Source organism: Physella acuta, unplaced genomic scaffold (assembly GCF_028476545.2).
Source record: "Physella acuta isolate Inbredline_101_S28 unplaced genomic scaffold, ASM2847654v3 ptg000089l, whole genome shotgun sequence".
Classification (NCBI taxonomy): Eukaryota; Metazoa; Mollusca; class Gastropoda; family Physidae; genus Physella; species Physella acuta.
In genome coordinates, this window is record NW_026731609.1 from 197,209 (window position 1) to 217,372 (window position 20,164).

A 20,164-nucleotide genomic window follows, 5' to 3' on the forward strand; every position below is an offset into this window, starting at 1 on the left:
TGTGCTGTTTAAATATGTTGTCATGTGCTGTTTGGTTATGTTGTCATATGCTGTGACCAGAGGCGAAGCGAGGAAGGGCTGGGGGTAGTTATGTCCCCGGGCGCCGACCCTAGGGTGCGCCAAAATGGGTTGGAAAAAAATTAAAAGCTCATTTGCGCTGCAGTTTAGCATAATAAATATAAAAATATACATATATATAGGGGGGAGGGTGCCAAATTAAAAGTTTGTCCCCGGGCGCCGGGAAGGGTGTTTAACCATAATGTCATGTGCTGTTTGACCATGATGTCATGTGCTGTTTGACCATGTTTTGTTACGTCACTAAGTGACTGCATGTCTGTTACCCCCGCACATATTCCACCAAACCAACCAATGTGGCTTTAAATGAAAATATTTCCGGCACTATATTTAATATGTTGAACCACATTACAGTTTAAAGTGCAGTTCTAAACGTTATTTCCCTTTTTAACACAAAGAGTCAACACGCCCCGGTAAAGTGCACTCTCACAGTCGGGTATTCAAAAACTTCTTTTCACATTTTTAACAAGGCACGAAACGAAGTTTGCTTTGGTCCCAATCAAGCACCAAAGTCTCGATTTCTCGTCCAACTTTTAGATCTGTTTACTGTTTATTTCCTCAAGTTATCGTGTCAAGTGTTTCGATATTTCAATGCTGTGACCCAACTACGGCACACGACGCAGTAGTAAATGAGGCCAGGTTTAAAGCTTATATATCTATCCATTTGTTTATCAATTATTTTCTAAACACATCCGTGGGAGGGGGGGGGGCTTACTTGTGAGATGATATATAATGTGGGGGGGGGGGGAAGTTTAAGAAATAGCCTAACATGTAGCTATTATTTTGTATTTAACAATCAAAAAGTTTATTATGATTAGAAATTTAATTTATTTTAGGATGGCGAGTGGTGGGAAAGGGAAGTTGGGTATAGATGTGACGTCACTGTAGGGGTTAGGCTTGTCTTTTTGTGACACAAAGGGGTGGGGGTGAAAAAAATCAGCGTATTGCCAACACTGTACTACCCTAAATGTTCTAAATGGGCCAGTCTAAATAATTAAACCAGTCAGTGACAGTATACTTGATCATACAAATCTTTTTGCTTCTCTTCTGGTGGTGGGTGAGGTGGTACGGAATTATGTTTTTTGGAAAAAGATTTAAAGAAAAAATAAAATTATTTTAATTCTCACTCCTGAATTCCTAAAGGTATAAAACATTCAAATTCAGATGTTTTGGTTGTCAGTAGACCTCACAGAACCAAAGTCAAATGGAGAGTTCAACATTTAGCAGAGAAGTGGAGTTCATCAACATTCATAACATTGATATGATCCATGTCTAATGGGTCATGAGATCTAATAAGTCAGGATGCAGACAACAGATCTAAACACTAAAACAATGTGCAACTACATGTACTTATCATGACAAATGCTAGCCAAACTGTGTCATTACTTTCTTTTTTCTATTCTACTAAATCAACTTTAAAAAAAGAAGACAAAACAGGTTTTTTGCTTGATTTTTTGATGTATATTTTTTAACAAAAACTGTTGGTGATATTAACATAATACAAATTTGAAAGACAAACAACAGCTGCTTTATAAAGTGCTGGCACAGCAGAAAAATATGTATACATGCAGGCTGCACACTACCCACACACAACAAATCATTCAAACTGGCCACTCAGATCACATCACTCACACTGCCCACTCACATCACACAGCCCATACAGGTCACACAAGCTGTCCACTCAAATCACTCATTTTGTCACATCCACAACACATGGATAAGTCAGTGGTCAGTAGGTCAACTAGTGGAGTAAGTCAGTGGTCAGTTAGTCAACTAGTGGAGTAAGTCAGTGGTCAGTAGATCAACTAGTGGAGTAAGTCAGTGGTCAGTAGGTCAACTAGTGGAGTAAGTCAGTGGTCAGTTAGTCAACTGGTGGAATAAGTCACAGGTCAGTAGGTCAACTAGTGTAGTAAGTCATTGGTCAGTAGGTCAACTAGTGGAGTAAGTCAGTGGTCAGTAGGTCAACTAGTGGAATAAGTCACAGGTCAGTAGGTCAACTAGTGCAGTAGGTCAGTGGTCAGTAGGTCAACTAATGGAATAAGTCACAGGTCAGTAGGTCAACTAGTGTAGTAAGTCAGTGGTCAGTAGGTCAACTACTGGAGTAAGTCAGTGGTCAGTAGGTCAACTACTGGAGTAAGTCAGTGGTCAGTTAGTCAACTGGTGGAATAAGTCACAGGTCAGTAGGTCAACTAGTGTAGTAAGTCATTGGTCAGTAGGTCAACTAGTGTAGTAAGTCAGTGGTCAGTAGGTCAACTAGTGGAGTAAGTCAGTGGTCAGTAAACTGTTGAGGTCAACAAGAATGGCACAGAGCGGCTTGAGCAGCTCCACCAGAGTTGTGCTGTTAACCAGTCCTAGACTCCGCTGGTACAGCTGTTTTATACTGCTGTTGGACTTGTCCCTGAAAAATTATTGAAGCCTCAATTTTTTATTTTTTTACCTCAAGAATTTTTTTTTTATTTTGTTCTGATTTTGTAAAATAATAAAAATGGCTACAATGATGATATGGGAAGTAACTCACAATTTGAAGTATTTCATGAGGGCTGTATTGAGATCAGTGTGCAGTTTCTTCACACACAGAAAATTTGTGCTCAGAATTTCCAAATTGTCTTCAGGGTCAAAGTCATTATTTTCTATAGCATACAGTGGAGGCAGAAGTTCACACAGGTGGGTGAAGACTGCATGAAACAATTTCTTTTTCCCCTTGACAGATGCATCTGTAAGTAAAATGTGAGCTGAAATTTAAAACTGTTACCCTTTTTAGAATGTTTATATCAATATAAAATGCCATTAGTAGTCTTGAATGTCAATATGCAATGTTAACTTCAACAACTAATACATTTTAAATGCGTATGTTTTGAAAACAAAAAATGCATGAAAACCCATGAAGTGGAATAAAAAAACATTTGCAAAAATCATATTTGTTTCTTAAGTTTTTAAAAAATAATTTTTAGTTTTTCATGTCTTGGTATGTTTGAATCTAAGTGCAACCCAGAGTTCTTACGGCTGCCTTTGTTTGGTGCTGGCTCATGGAACTTTCTAATGCTGTATTTATGATCATATAGTTTGAACACTTTCAAATGCTGTGATCATATAGTTTGAACACTTTCTAGCGCTGTATTTATGATCATATAATTTGAACAAGTGAGAAGAGTTTAGTTTACCGAAAGAAAAAAGAATTCAATGAAAACTAACTAGCTTCAGCTTCTTCTGTAATGGTCTCCAACCAGAAATATTTGACGCACATCTGTGACCTCCGCCATTTGATCTGGTGGTAGATCTCAAACGCTTTTTGAAAATTTTCTTCCATTTTCTGTTTAAAATTTTTCTTTCTTGTCTGGTGGGTCTGTGGGAAATGTTTTGTTCAGTTTACCCAGAGTACAATTACAGTACAGTAACATTACTTAACATAACGGAAACATCACCTAACACAACACAAACATGACATAACACAACACAACATCTCCAAACACAACTTAGCACAACATCACCTAACATAGCACAACATCACCTTACACAACATAACATCAACAAACAACACAAACATCCCTAATCACAGCACAACATCACCTAAGACAATACAACACAATCATAACCTAAGAACCCAAACATCACAGAAAACAAAAGCTACAAACTTACAGATTTAAAACTTTCCACATCAAAAATCCTGGCCAGGTTCAAGTGGTTCAGCCCTGCACAGATCTGGCTCTTTTTTAACTGCCTGCCTCCAGCAGTCAAAAAACAGTAGGACAAAGATTTCTGAATGAGGTCTTTCATACTTCGCAAATCCTTTTTAAAAAAGTTAATAACAGTTAATAAAAAAGAAAATTAAACAACACAATTAGGTATCTGGTACAAAGCTGCCTTAGTGTACATTAAACTAATACTCTGGGCCAACATAAAAGAAGAAAATCCCATAAGGTACAAGTTTTAATGGTTTCTAGGCCCAATTATGAAAGGATTACGAAGTGATAAAATACAACTTATAAAAATCACATTAATCCAAATCATAACATTTAAATGTGAAACAAGCTCTGGAACTTTTGGGCTAGGAAATGGATGCAATGAGCAAATATTTCAGCAGTGAATGCTAACCTGTTCTGTCACAGATCTGGGAGGAATGAGGAAGTATCTTGTGGCCATCTCCTGGTACTGCATCCTCATGTTGTGGTAGATATTTTCTCGGGCATCGTCCATCCCTTCACCTCGGTCATACTTGCTCAGCCCTTTCTCATACCATTCAATAGCCTGCAGTAAAAAGTCACAAACATGTCAACAAAGGAAAACACTAGCCCCTTCTCATACCATTCAATAGCCTGCAGTAAAAAGTCACAAGCATGTATAAACAAAGGAAAACACTAGCCCCTTCTCATACCATTCAATAGCCTGCAGTAATAAAGTACCAAACATGTCAACAAAGAAAAACATATACTGTTGTCTATACTGTTTCAGCCTTCCCAGACACCACAAATTATACACAAAAATGAGACCTATTAAAACAAGAAACAGCCAACTGTCATTCCTGCTGGAGTATGGGCCACCATCTACAGAAATGTACCAGCGTTCTGTATTTTTTTTTCCCAAATGGAATGTTAAATTAGTTTAGTTACTTCCCATTTATACAATTTAAATAAGCAAGGGAAACAACCTATCCTGACTTGGATTCTGAGAGTGGGTTAAACAACACTAAACCTTAAGTAAATGATCCTTCTCCTGGGGCAGGAAACCAATCTCTGTGGTGGAGTTATGGACGCTGGCAGCAGCTATGACATGCAGATAGGCAGCGTTGCTACAGACATGGCCTGCAGTGTTCCTGTCATTGACAGCCTCAAACATCCTGATGGACTTCTGGTAGTTTTTCATACCTTTTTCCCATACCGCTTTTATGTTTTCAAACAAGTCTTTGTTGTCTAAAATTTGAAAAAGTTTAACTTAGTTGAGAAAAAGAATTTTTTTTAATGCAAAACATGTTGGCCACTAATCTAAAATCCTATGTTTCTACATTTTAAAAATATTGGCTTTTTTTAATTATGGGTCTTTATGATCAGTAGGCATATTTCAGTGTAAAACCTATGAAACATCAGTTTTTACTTAATAAAAAAATATTACTTAAAGAGTGCTACAGAGAGATTTGGTGTTAAATTTTTCTTTTTTATGTATGGCACCTAGTCATGATTAATAGATTGGGTGTAAAGATTTGTCTCAATCAATGTGTTTATGGATGGCACCTACTCATTACTTTATCTTTACAAATCTCCATCTGGGTATTCCCCAGGTTCATCACACAGGCTGCGTGGTTTTTCTTCATGAGTAACCTAAATGAGGCGGATTTTTTCTCTAAGGCTGGGAGTTTAAAAGCTTCCTCATAAAGCTCATTGGCTGCAAGCATGTTGGCTTCTTGACTGCTGGGCCATTCATAAACCCACGAGTTCTCTGAAATTTAAGAAAGAATTGAATTCATCAACAAAAAGATGTGACTATCTGACCTATGCTTCAACATAAAAGCTACACCAACTGAATGGTCCATCAAAATAAAGACTATACTATCTCATCTGCCTTTTTAAAGAAGAGGCTACCTCCTCAGCATTTTTTATTCAAATTTTTTAAATTCAAAAATGAACTGACTATTTTGTAAAGACAAATTCAAGGTCATTTTATATCACATATAACAATTTTAAATAAAATACGTTTTTTTTTTTGTTTTTTAATAATTTTTGCATAATTGAACTAAAAGAACTAAAACATAACTATGACAATAATATACATAATACACTTGTTAAAAGAAATTTGGCATAGAACTACCATGCACATACTTGGTGTAGGAATGACTGTCTGAGCAGAATGTAATATAGCGGCTTCTTCTTCTCCAAGCTCATCAAAGTCTCTGTGACACTGGTGCCAGTTGGACACCAGGCAGCATCGAGCCTGCGCAGCCAAGTACAGCAACATGACATACAAATCTTGAGAGTCATCTTTCACACTTTTAAATAGCTCACACGCCTCTGAAAGTTAAAAACATGTTAGTAAAACTTCAACATTTTCACACTAATATTATGTAAAATAGGGGGGGGGGGGGGTGTAGTAATTCTGGCTAATATTTAAAAAAAAACATTATTTTTTAAGGTGGAATTTTATCTCAAATATTATTATTAATATTTAGATGAAGTTATAATTCTAATATTTAACCGTAAAAATTTGAAATAAGTTATATTCGTCATTTGACTAAAATCAATAAATGAAATTAAAATTCTATTGCTTTACTGAAAACATTAAGGTGAGATCTAACTCTAATTGTTAGTTTACCGTAACAGTGAACAGCATAACGAAGATGCCGAAGTGTGTGCCCGTATTTTTTTATCTCAAAAAACTCCTTGGCCAAAATAAAGTAAGTGATGGCAGCCTTCCTAAGGAGCTGGAATTTGGCGTCAACATGCCATGTGTCATATACGGCTCTCTCGTCATGACATCCTGACCTGCTTGACCCCTCAGATGCGTCTGACTTGTCAGTGACCTCTGACAGGAAGCTGTTAGAGCCAGAGACGGGCGTCACATGATCAGCTGATGTTCTGATATTGATGGCGTCTAAGATGTTGGACAACTGCTCCATGTTGCCGGCCGAGTCTTGCATCTTGTTCAGGGGTGTGTATTTCAGGGGAATGGCCCTAGAGGGGTCACACATTTCTGGGTCCCCTTCTTCCTGCTCTGTGCTCTCTTTAGCTCTGTCTGAACTCTCTTTAGCTCTGTCCTTTCCAGCCACATTAAGTGGTTGATAAAACAAAGGGATGGCCTTTGATGGGCTGCATGTCTGTTGTTTCTCTACTAGGCCAATGTTTTTTCCTTTTCCTTGATCTCGATCTATACAGTTAAGCCCCTGTTTATAAACATTTTAATAGTTAAGCTGCTGTTTATTAACAAGCCCCTATTTATAAACATTGTAAAATGTAAGCCCCTGTTTATAAACATTGTAAAAGTTAAGCCGCTGTCTATAAACATTATAAAACATAAGCCCCTGTTTATAAACAGAGTAAAGCATAAGCCCCTGTTTCTAAAAGGCAAGCCCATGAGCCAATACCCACCTTACGGATATGAGTTAAAGCCATCCTACAGCGTTCATCCGTTGTCCCAGCTATCCTACAAGCATGCACAACCTCCCACGCCTTGCGCTTGATCATTCCGCGCACAACCAACTCTTTGAGTGCCACAGAATTTTTCAGCTCTTCCTGCGTCCTATCAGTTGCGGTGTCTGCCTCCCCAGTGATAGCTTTTACGCCATCATCAACTGTATGACTGATCTCCCTTGACTGTAAATCTACGCCATTGCTCTCATCAGAGCTTGCTTCATCTTCATCATACAAATCTGAAGGCTAGAGTTTCATTCAGTTCATTTTAGATTTGTATAATCTTAATAAACACAAAGCATTAACAGAAATAAAGCTAATTTTATAGTTGTAGATGTTTGATTAATTTTTCTAATAATGTAAAACAGCTATATCAATCAAAACTAAAAGAGAATTTAAAAAATTAAAACGTACTGGGTCAGAAATTTTTCCTTTTTCTTGCCAGATATCAATGACAGATTTATCTGGCACCCACATATCAGACAAGTGGAGATGGGCATCAGCACATACCTGTCCAAAATAAAAATATTTATATGCACATATGAGCTCTTAAAGGTGTCTTTAAAACAGTAAAATATTTAACTTGAATGACATACAAATCTAAAGCTGGCAATAGAAAAAAATTAGCCAAAGCAGAAGATGGGGGATTGCTGAACGTTGGCTTCATGTGGTCACTGCCCAATATTCCTTCACAGGCAGGTGCGGGGTGCGGGGGGGAGGAAATAAGAACAAAAGCTGATCCTAGCATTGTACCCGATATACAGATGTGCTATAGCTCTAACATACAGGTGTGCTATAGCTCTAACATACAGATGTGCTATAGCTCTAACATACAGATGTGCTATAGCTCTAACATACAGACGTGATATAGCTCTAACATACAGATGTGATATAGCTCTAACATACAGATGTGATGTAGCTCTAACATACAGATGTGATATAGCTCTAACATACAGATGTGCTATAGCTCTAACATACAGGTGTGCTATAGCTCTAACATACAGGTGTGCTATAGCTCTAACATACAGATGTGCTATAGCTCTAACATACAGACGTGATATAGCTCTAACATACAGATGTACTATAGCTCTAACATACAGATGTGATATAGCTCTAACATACAGATGTGACAGCTCTAACATAGTGTACTATAGCTCTAACATACAGATGTGATATACCTAACATACAGATGTGACATAGCTCTAACATACAGATGTGACATAGCTCTAACATACAGATGTGACATAGCTCTAACATACAGATGTGACATAGCTCTAACATACAGATGTGACAGCTCTAACATACAGATGTGCTATAGCTCTAACATACAGATGTGATATACCTAACATACAGATGTGCTATAGGTCTAACATACAGATGTGATATACCTAACATACAGATGTGATATACCTAACATACAGATGTGATATAGCTCTAACATACAGGTGTGCTATAGCTCTAACATACAGATGTGACAGCTCTAACATACAGTGTACTATAGCTCTAACATACAGATGTGATATACCTAACATACAGATGTGACATAGCTCTAACATACAGATGTGCTATAGCTCTAACATACAGATGTGACATAGCTCTAACATACAGATGTGCTATAGCTCTAACATACAGATGTGCTATAGCTCTAACATACAGATGTGACAGCTCTAACATACAGATGTGCTATAGCTCTAACATACAGATGTGATATACCTAACATACAGATGTGCTATAGCTCTAACATACAGATGTGATATACCTAACATACAGATGTGATATACCTAACATACAGATGTGACAGCTCTAACATACATATGTGATCTAGCTCTAACATACAGATTTGCTATAGCTCTAACATACAGATGTGACATAGCTCTAACATACAGATGTGACATAGCTCTGACATACAGATGTGCTATAGCTCTAACATACAGATGTGATATAGCTCTAACATACAGATGTGACAGCTCTAACATACAGTGTACTATAGCTCTAACATACAGATGTGATATACATAACATACAGATGTGATATAGCTCTAACATACAGATGTGATATAGCTCTAACATACAGATGTGATATAGCTCTAACATACAGATGTGACAGCTCTAACATACAGATGTGCTATAGCTCTAACATACAGATGTGATATACCTAACATACAGATGTGATATACCTAACATACAGATGTGACATAGCTCTAACATACAGATGTGCTATAGCTCTAACATACAGATGTGATATACCTAACATACAGATGTGATATAGCTCTAACATACAGGTGTGCTATAGCTCTAACATACAGATGTGCTATAGCTCTAACATACAGATGTGATATACCTAACATACAGATATGATATACCTAACATACAGATGTGACATAGCTCTAACATACAGATGTGACATAGCTCTAACATACAGATGTGATATACCTAACATACAGATGTGATATACCTAACATACAGATGTGACATAGCTCTAACATACAGATGTGATATACCTAACATACAGATGTGACATAGCTCTAACATACAGATGTGCTATAACTCTAACATACAGATGTGATATACCTAACATACAGATGTGATATAGCTCTAACATACAGATGTGATATAACTCTAACATACAGATGTGATATACCTAACATACAGATGTGACATAGCTCTAACATACAGATGTGACAGCTCTAACATACAGATGTGATATAGCTCTAACATACAGATGTAATATAGCTCTAACATACAGATGTGACATAGCTCTAACATACAGATGTGATATACCTAACATACAGATGTGACATAGCTCTAACATACAGATGTGATCTAGCTCTAACATACAGATGTGCTATATCTCTAACATACAGATGTGCTATATCTCTAACATACAGATGTGACATAGCTCTAACATACAGATGTGATCTAGCTCTAACATACAGATGTGCTATATCTCTAACATACAGATGTGCTATATCTCTAACATACAGATGTGCTATAGCTCTAACATACAGATGTGATATACCTGGGCATGTTTTGCATCATCCAACAATCGCAAACAGTTTTCAAACATTGCCCTAGCATCAGCCATACGCCTCTGTCCAGTTCTTTTCAAATTGCTGCCCACTCGATGACACAGCAGCCCAACAGGAACTGTGAAGGGGTTGTCACCTTCCATGATTTCATTTTTACAGTAGTCTGTCAGGTCATACAGCTTGACCATGTCATCATTCTCACCTGGTGGATGGAAAATCAGCTTCAAATACTGACTAACAGTAGAAACGTTTATTTTTTTATTATGTAGTTAGGAATCTATTAATTGTATTTTGGGAATATGTTTGGGCATTGTATTGGGGGAACATACCAGAATCTAATAATAGATTTGGTCTGTGTATTGAGGAACATACCAAATCCATCTAACTCTAAACCCAAACCCTCATTAGATAGATGGTACTCTTCACTAGAGAGAAAGTACAAGTGTGCAGCTATTGGAGCCAATACTGATGTGTACTGAGTTGAGCAACTTTTAGTCAAATACATCAAGAGTAGCCTCGGTTTATTTCGGGATTTAGCAATAACAATGGCGGTGGTTTGGAGATTATGTTGAGAGGTGGAAATACAACAAGGGAATATATTTTTTAAATTAAAGACTAAATTAAAGAAAGTTTACTTTTGTAAAGCCAGTAGGTATGGCCCTCTACAGCAGCATTTCTTTTAATAAAGGACATTATATTCTGGGCGATGTCTAAAACTTCATTCGGGTCAAATTTTGAATTCTCCAGGTTAGGTATGTCTTCTGTCTTTATCACTTCATATTTCTGAAAAATTACAGGGAAATAATATAACATTAAGCACACAAAAAATGTGCAAATAAAGTTTTTAAATTAATTTTAATTACTGTGGTTGTGCTATTATTGCTGCCATGTTGTTTTGTCACCAAATTGTTTATTTTTTTAAGAAACTGAAAGCGTTTAGCCAAAATATTATTTTTCTTATCTTGTTTTTTGTAAACTTACCTTCACAAAGCCATTGACATGGTAGCACATGGCCACCTCCGGTACATTACTCATTAGATTATCAAGCCAGTAGTCCAGGCCAGTTAAAATGTTTATGGGCGGTGACCCTGCGTCTCTTAGTCTCAAGCTGATGCAGGGACGCGGGGTCTCACCGTGACCAAATATGGGCAGGTCGCTGTCAATCAACATGCTCATGTCCTCAAACTTCCACATTGTCTCATGATGGAATCCTTTCAGGTCCTTCAAAATAATTGTAACCATATCTGATACATTCAATCCCCAAATAGCTTTAATCATGCAACATTAAATTACACAAATTACTCTTATTTCCTTTACAGGAGGCCTGAATACTGATAACTAAAGCTAGATGATGTCCCTATAGTGCACATAATGATAACCAAAACTAGATGATGTTCCCTTAGAGCACATATGGTAACCAAACCTAAATGGTGTTCCCACTTACCTCTAATGTTTCTGGAATGGGCTGCATCTGTCTGGATTTGTCTTTGTGTGCTTCTAAGGCTGTGCACTTCTCATCTTCAATGCTGGCAGCATAACTAAAATATTAATTCAATATGATACACAAATCCATGCTAATTGAATCAAAACCATTTTACTAAATGTATAAACTCAAGCTGGGCACTTATTGACATTTTAAACTTACCAACTATGCATTATTCAGTAGTCTAAACTTACCAATGACGAATAAGATTCATGTACATATTCTCTGCAAATGAATCTCGTTTTGTAGTGGTACCGGTTAAAAATTTTGCCTACATGAAAATTTTAAAAATGAAATGTGATCTAGAAGCACATGAACAAAATCTTTATCAATTCTTTGCTATTTAAGACAGTCTGATTTGGTAGTTACAAGGATTTTTTTTTTTACTCTAATGTGAGACAATTTCTTTCCCATTACATATTTGAAGGCATTAAAATTAAGATAAATTGAATAGAATTACGTTCTAAAAAATGTTTTTGAAAATCAGAACATTCTATTTTTTGGCAGTTCTCTTGCTATCAAGTAATTTTAACAAAGGTTTTTTTTTAAAACTGCTATATAATATTTAGTTGAACTTGTTTATTATACCTTCTCTTGATCTTTAGTAACGACAGTATAGTAATACTTCTTTAGCCAGCTCCAGTCCTCCTGTACATAAAGCATACATATATATATATATATATATATATATATATATATATATATATATATATATATATATATATATATATATATATATATATCCTACAAAAATTTATTTATATATATATATATATATATATATACAGCCTTCATAAATAATATGTATAAATAGGCCTATATATATATATATATATATATATATATATATATATATATATATATATATATATATATATATATATATATATATATATATATATATATATATATATATATATATATATATATATATATATATATATATATATATATATATATACCTACATTTTTTAATATAGACTTTTTTAATATGTTATTTGTAGAAATGAATCAGTCAAAACAGACTAGTAGCATGAGTACACACAGCTACTCACAGCATGCATTTTTAGAAGATTTTTGTGGACATCAAATTCCTCCAACAGTAAGGTTTTTCTAAGTCTGTGAACCATAATGCTGATGTGAGGGGAGTCACTGTAGGGCATCTTTAGTAGAGCTTTGATATTCTAAACAAAAACAAAAATGGTACTTGAGAAATAATTAATAGAAAACATTTTCCTATGAGTAAACATCTGTTGAATAAAATTTACAATTAGATTATTTTTTAGTTTTCAACTTATTGTAGCGTACAAACATAAATATAAAATATTTAACATGCACTATTTTTAGTAGATGAAATACTGACTTAAACTGACTTTGTTTTAAATTTATCTTTAAACTATATTAAATTTGATTTCATCCTATCAAATATCACTGGTAAGAATATGCTTTTTTCATGAAGCTATGTAAATAAAGAAATACCTTTGATGATGAAATAACATCGACCTGTCCTACTAAATCTTGGTATGTGTCCGCCATGTTTAAACTGTGTTAAGGGAAACAGGATTGAGCTGTTAATTTAACTTAAATTTATAGACATTTCCCCCCAAAAATGAATTAAATCCTTTCAATGATGTTTTCTTTAGAAACAATACTCAGACAATATCTAAATTTGGAGCTGTATCAAAACAGGTGGCCAAATTAGTTATTTATCAAAGAAATAAAGATCCAAGAGTCTTATTTTTTTAGAAGAAGATCAAAGAGTCACAGTTTAGGGTGACAAATTATGGGAGAACACTGACTGTTATTTGAGGATGCCCTACTTATGGACAGGAAAAGGACAATACCCCCCTCCATCAATTACCCCATGTCCATTAAACACACCCCTGTCCCCCCGTCCAATTATGGATAGGATTAGGATGAAGATTAGCATTAGATTAGGGTTAGACATGTGTTAAAGCTGTTTTTGATAGTGTTGCTAACTTGGCCATATTTTTTACCCTTAACCTTACTTCATTGGGAGAAAACCTAAAGCTATTAACATTTGTTTAAAAAATCCAAAAAGCAAATTATTTTATATTTTTTACATCAAATTGTACAAACATAAAAGTGTGTAAAATACCTCAAGAATTCCGAAAACTTTTCCCTAGTTGCATGCCTCGTCCTGTCAGAAAACATATAATAACCTGAATGGTGTCTATCACTTGGTGGATGGTTGAGATCTGTGTTCTGGCGAATTTGTGAAATTTGAACCGGAAACTTAACAGAAGTGTATTTTACAACTGCTGTAGACTTAACATCTACTGATGTTCCTTGGTTTGGGACAGGCATCATTGGGCCTGAGTTCGGTATCTGTAAGAAAAACCATGTGATTTATATTTTGCTTGTTTAAAATAGCTACAAAGGCCTAAAACAAATGAGAAAATTTAATATCAACATATATAAAAATGTTATCAAAACAATGAGTTAAAACAATGTTTTTATTACAACTCTTATTATTAGCTTTTATTGTTTTGAAATTAAAATATCTTCCACACATATCTGTGAGTTATTCTTGCCTCTGTATTTTTTATGGTTATTTAATGCAAAAAAGATAATCAGAAAAATTTAACAAGTACTAGTTTATACCCGTGCTTCGCTATGACAATAGCAAGAAATTGCACTACGCTTTCATGGATGTCCACAAAGACAAAGTTGCTATACCGTTTATGTTATGCCCTTATGTAAATAAATTAATCTCCCAAAGCACCTTGTAGATCTTGTGGATTTTTTAAACCAGTGTCTGATAATAGAATCTTCTCTAAATAGGGGTGTTAAGTTATTGGTAGTTAACTAAATATACAAATGGCTTACTAATGTCTAGGCTAACCTTATCCCTAACCCAAACCGTAAGGCTCAATCTTAATTTCTAGCCATAAATCTAGTATAGATTACTAACAACCTAACATACCTATTTTGGGAAGAGTCTATTATTGGAGATTGGTATCCTCAATCATCCCATTACTAGTTTACTAGCTCCTACTATCAACTTTTTACTTCTAATCTTTAGATTTTGATCTAGACTAGTACTAAAAAAAGAAGAAAAATAAGGATTTACAGGTCTAGTGTACACTCTGTGCTGCAGAGTTATGGAGACTAAATGAGAGGGTAGAGCCACTTTGGAGGCTTTGAAAGAATATCCCTCCAATGTATCCTCAGAATAAAGTGGGACAACAAAGTCCCGAACAAGGCAATAAAACGTAGGACAGGCTTAAACGACAGTTTTTCAGAAGTATGCATGAGGAATGGTGATGGCTGGGTCATGTCCTTCGCATGAACAGAAGAAGACTCCCCAACATGGCGCTGAAGTGGACTCCGCCTGGAAAACAAAAGAGAGGAAGGCCACCGGGAACATGGAGGAGAGAGATGGAAGAAGAAGTGCAGGCTACTGGCAAGACCTGGCATGAATTGAAGTGGCTCGCCCAAAAAAGAGTTGAATGGCAGAGATTTGTTGTTGCCCTACACTGTATACTCCACAGGGAGTGACGAGGATTAAGAGAAAAAGTACTAGATAGCAGATAAATTAGATCTATTAGGCCTATAAGTTAAACTAGATAAGTTATAATTGGGAGATTCTAGAAATCTAAGTTATTCTAATCTTAATAATAATTTATAGTTAGATCTAGAATCTAGATGTAATTCTAGTTTCAGATAGCTGATAAACTATGTTAAAGTTAAACTAGATTCTTAGAAACCTAACTAATAATACTAGTAATAGTTAGCCAAACGAAATGATTTAATTAAAGTGAAGTTTAAGAAGTGAGAAGTCACTGCCACTACAAGTGTACTCAGTCGTAGTGTGTGTAGGCTAGTCTCAGACTAGTCTGTTAACAGTACAGTTAAGTATCTTATATTAAGTATTTAGTAATACGGTAATCTATCGTTTTGGGTACGTAAAATCGCCCGCGGCTATTAATGTACGAAAACGTTACCTCATTGTCAAGGCTTTAATAGAAGTTTATTTTGATATATTTGTGTCAAATATTATAGATATATGAATAATAAACCTAAATCAATGGCTAAATATATCAATATAGGCCAGAAATTAACTTTAAACAGCAGTGTTTGCGAGCAAGATTTGCTATATAAACAGCAGCCATTTGTAAAATAGAGTGACTTCCCCTGAATCCTGCGCTATAAGTTTAAAAAAAAAACTTAAACAAGATGGCTGCTATAGTAAAAATGAGCATGGTTGCATCTGTTGAAAACATCGCTAGTCTTCATTTATTACTAAAAAGTTTTGATTCAATTGTTTAAAAACAGGTACATAAATGAAACAAGAAAACATTTTTGTATTTTTCAAAATATAGATCTAAATCCTCCTCGAAATGTGAAATAATTATTAAAATTTAAGAAGTCACCTGTTTTTCACATTACTAGACTAGTCGCGGGCGATTTTACGTACCCAAAACGATAGATTAAAAAAAAAAATTTAATACCAGTAATACTAACTAATTATTACTAATTATTAATTGACTAACTATAACTGATTAACTAATGCGTACAGTGTGATTAGGGTTGTCGGTATCGGCCGAGATCGCGGTAAAAACATGACCTGAAATCGCCCATTACTTTCTGATACCGGGCGCACGAGATTTGGTTTTGCATACTAATAAGTTTTTAATTTATGGTAATTAATTAAGTTTAAAAGGTAATTTCCTAATGTTAAATGAAAAGTAGAATGGTTTTCCCATTGTTTTGATGGCTTAGCAATCTGATTGCACGCTGTCTCTGCTTTGGTCTTCCCCCTGTATGAAGGCTAGTTTCAAATACGTTGGAATCACGATTTTTTAAAAGGTTATTCTAGATGAGTGAAGATTACTGAGCAGACATATCTTATATATGTGGAAATGATATTTGTTTTTGGATATTTTGACTCTGACATTAGATATACTCGTTTAGAGGTGGTCACTGTATGTAGGTCGCGTTGCCACCATTGTTATATTTTTTCATCCCAATCTTCCGGCCTTAAGTTTGATCAACTAACAACAGCATTCTTATGGAATGTGCAAACAAATCTCCTAATTTTTTATTTCAAAATATATTTACATACCCATCTTTAGTTTTTTCAGCTCTAGTTCTAGTTTTGCAGAATATGTTTTTCCTAAAATCCAATTTTGTCACACATAAAAACATTGATCTGATAACTTCATTTGACTTATTACAAAATGGCTTTTATATGGACTCTACTTCACCTGCCCAAAATAACAAGGCAGTTATAGACACATTACAGTGTTCAAGTCATTTACTTTAGATTTCTGACTATGGAGTTCTTTCATTCACTGTATTTATATAAAATATTGCTTTAGAAACATTTTCATATTTGCGCAGCAGTTTTATAACAAAATGGCTTAAAGATGGACTCGACTTCACCTGCCCAAAATAATGAGGCAATTATATGCACATAACAGTGTTCAAGTCATTTACTTTAGATTTCTAACTTTGTAGTTCTTTCATTTGCTGTATTTATATAAAATATGGCTTTAGAAACATTTTCATATTTGCGCAGCACAGTTTTTTGGGGTTATGGGAGGAAGCTAACACATAAATTTAAGTTCTGTATTGTTTTTATTCATTTCAACAGCATTTACAAGTTCTATATATCATTCTAGTTAAACTCTGCAAATATGAACAAAATACAACTGCAAGTAAAATAACTGCTAAATTTATTCAGGTATACCATGACTTGTCACAATTGGCCAATGCAAAAGTAAGGGGATTCCACCCCTCACAAAAAAATTCGCTAAAAAAAAACTATTTGAGCTAGACAGAAAATCTTTTTTGTTTTGTTTTCATATAGTTAAGCTCTACAAGAATATGTAATTTTTATTTTTATATGATGATTAGTGTTTTTTTTACCAAAATCCCTAGTGTGATGTTATTGTAATACAGCTACCTAATGGCTATGCTATACAAAATCCTACTAGACTCTAGATCTAGATCTCTAATTGAAAATTAAAATACTAGATATCTATAGCCTAGTTAAAATAATAAAATAGCATTGGATCTGCAATTTTTTCGTTGCAAAGTCACAAACTTTACTGAAGTTTAGTTTAGTTGGTAATCTATCGTTTTAGGTACGTAAAATCGCCCGCGACTAGTAATGTGAAAAACAGGTGACTCCTTACATTTTAATAATTATTTCACATTTTGAGGAGGATTTATGTTTTGAAAAATACAAAAATGTTTCCTTGTTTCATTTATGTACCTGTTTTTAAACATTTGAATTAAAACTTTTCAGTAATAAATGAACACCGGCGATGTTTCCAACAGATGCAACCACGCTCATTTACTATAGCAGCCATCTTGTTTAAGTTTTATTTTTATAGACATATAGCGCGAGATTCAGGCGGAAGTCACTCTATTTTACAAATGGCTGCTGTTTATATAGCAAATCTTGCTTGCAGACACAGCTGTTTAAAGTTAATTTCTGGCCTATATTGATATATTTAGCCATTGATTTAGGTTTATTATTCATTTATCTATAAATATACACAAACATATCACAATATACTTCTATTACAGCCTTGACAATGAGGTAACGTTTTCTTACATTAATAGCCGCGGGCGATTTTACGTACCCAAAACGATAGATTACCTTTAGTTTACTCTTTCAGAACTTTCTGAGTCTTCAGTACTGTGATTGCTTTGCAACGAAAATTGAAATTAGTTAAACTACTAACTAGTGAACGAAAAAATAGCAGATCTATACTAGATCTATTATTCTAACTTATAGATACTAACCACAACATTAGATGTTGGATCGTTGTGTGCCATGTTCTAGAACTTCTTTAAAATTTTGATAGCACAACAACAATCATTGACAAAAGGTGGATAACTCTCAAATTTATTTTCGGAAAAATAATCGAAAACATAAAAACAGCATCTTGGCGGTGTGAATATTTTTTTTTTTTTTTGCCGGTCTTTATTTTAAACTCAAATTAATACATTTGATATCGTTAATACTAATACGTTATCATTTTACTAAGCCTAGATGTCTTACTAGATTATCTAAGCATATAGATCTAGATCTAGACATCTAGATCTAGAATATCCTTTAAAAAAAGTCTTCGATTTATGATTTAGAAAAGGCGCTAGTTTAGAAAAAGCATTTTAAATAGTCCAGAAATTAAGGCTAAATAATAAATATTTAAAAGCTAATTCTAGATCTTGAGAGAATAATTTTTAGTTTGTAATAAACGTCAAAGTATAGATTTCTACCTAAATATATTATTTTTTCAATGATATTACCAATCAAAAATGTATGCTAAGTATTAAAATTAAACACTTTATGCGGGGGGGGGGGGAGTGCTAGTCTAACACGGTATAATTTATAATTTTATTTCTGTAATCGTTGATGAATATATATTTTTTAATGATTAACATTACCATTAGGCTTATGCCCTAGATCTATATGGTTAATAATATTAATAAGTCACAAGGCCTCCTCGAGTTCATACTCATAGCCTCTAGATATATGTCTGTTTACGCCATCGCTCGCTTTCCAAAGTTAAGAAGCTATTTGGATAGGGGGTCGTCCATAAATGACGTCACACTCTAACGGGCGGGTGGGGGGAGGGTTTAAAAAGTGTGACGACAAGATTTTGCAAGTAGGCCTAGTTTGAAACTGAATTTAAGCCGTTGCTTCACGATTGTAATTTTTATTTTTAATTAGATCTAGATCTACATAGAAATCAATCTATGCCTACTCATCGTTGACCATGCTCAGTAAAGAATTCAGAAAAATGAATAATTGCTGGGGGTTTTTTTAAAGTACAGTTTTGAGTGGTGTGGTAGGCTGAGGTGTGCCGTCATTTTAGGTGTTGTGTGTCCTGGCTTTTAGTGTAGACAGGTGACTTTGATGACCCCAATGTATGTGTAAATCCAGTGCTTTATTTGCATGTTGCGATGGGTTTTTTTTTTTTTTTAAAAACGCGACTGTCGTCTTAATTTCACTTTTACTTACTGGATACTAGTTTTATGTCTGTTTTAAAATGTAAGCACTTGCATGTTAAATTATGAGGACCCTCACCACTCCCCACCCACAAACAAACGCGTCCACAAAAGTCGATTCCCCGCTTCTCCCTCGGTGTGGAAGTCGTAAATGGATGACCCCGTAATGCATTTTCCGAGGCACACGGGTATTTACTTTTAAACTGGGCATCGCAAGCTATTTTTAACACTGATATTGAATAGGAATTAACCATGCTTGGATTATTTTGCAAAAAAATATTGATTTGGTTGTTTCCCTTTGTCCATAAAACCATATCAAAACAAAGCGTACAGTTAAAAAAAAATAATAAATTAATACTCCAGGAAACGTAACTGCAAAAAAAAAAAAAAATTGTATATCACCAACACTTTTTTTTTTTACAAAGAATAACGCTCTTTTGATATTTTATAACGTGTTATGCCTAAAGAAACAAT

General features: G+C 34.7%; 1 protein-coding gene across 1 annotated transcript; it reads right to left on the bottom strand.

Moving 5' to 3' along the window:
• Window positions 1–1,530: 1,530 nt before the first annotated feature.
• LOC131927784 (erythroid differentiation-related factor 1) lies at window positions 1,531–18,549 on the bottom strand. The gene is made up of 21 exons (XM_059283603.1): window positions 18,482–18,549; window positions 13,821–14,050; window positions 13,181–13,244; window positions 12,757–12,885; window positions 12,290–12,349; window positions 11,896–11,972; window positions 11,663–11,756; window positions 11,200–11,439; window positions 10,854–11,001; window positions 10,209–10,420; window positions 7,605–7,700; window positions 7,149–7,436; window positions 6,376–6,943; window positions 5,886–6,074; window positions 5,305–5,505; window positions 4,765–4,982; window positions 4,168–4,320; window positions 3,712–3,861; window positions 3,268–3,418; window positions 2,594–2,789; window positions 1,531–2,473 (listed from the first exon to the last, which is right to left on the bottom strand). Exons 1-21 carry the CDS (start codon window positions 18,512–18,514, stop codon window positions 2,329–2,331), a joined length of 3,642 nt encoding a protein of 1,213 aa, XP_059139586.1. The 5' UTR covers window positions 18,515–18,549; the 3' UTR covers window positions 1,531–2,328.
• Between the last annotated feature and the right edge of the window lie 1,615 nt (window positions 18,550–20,164).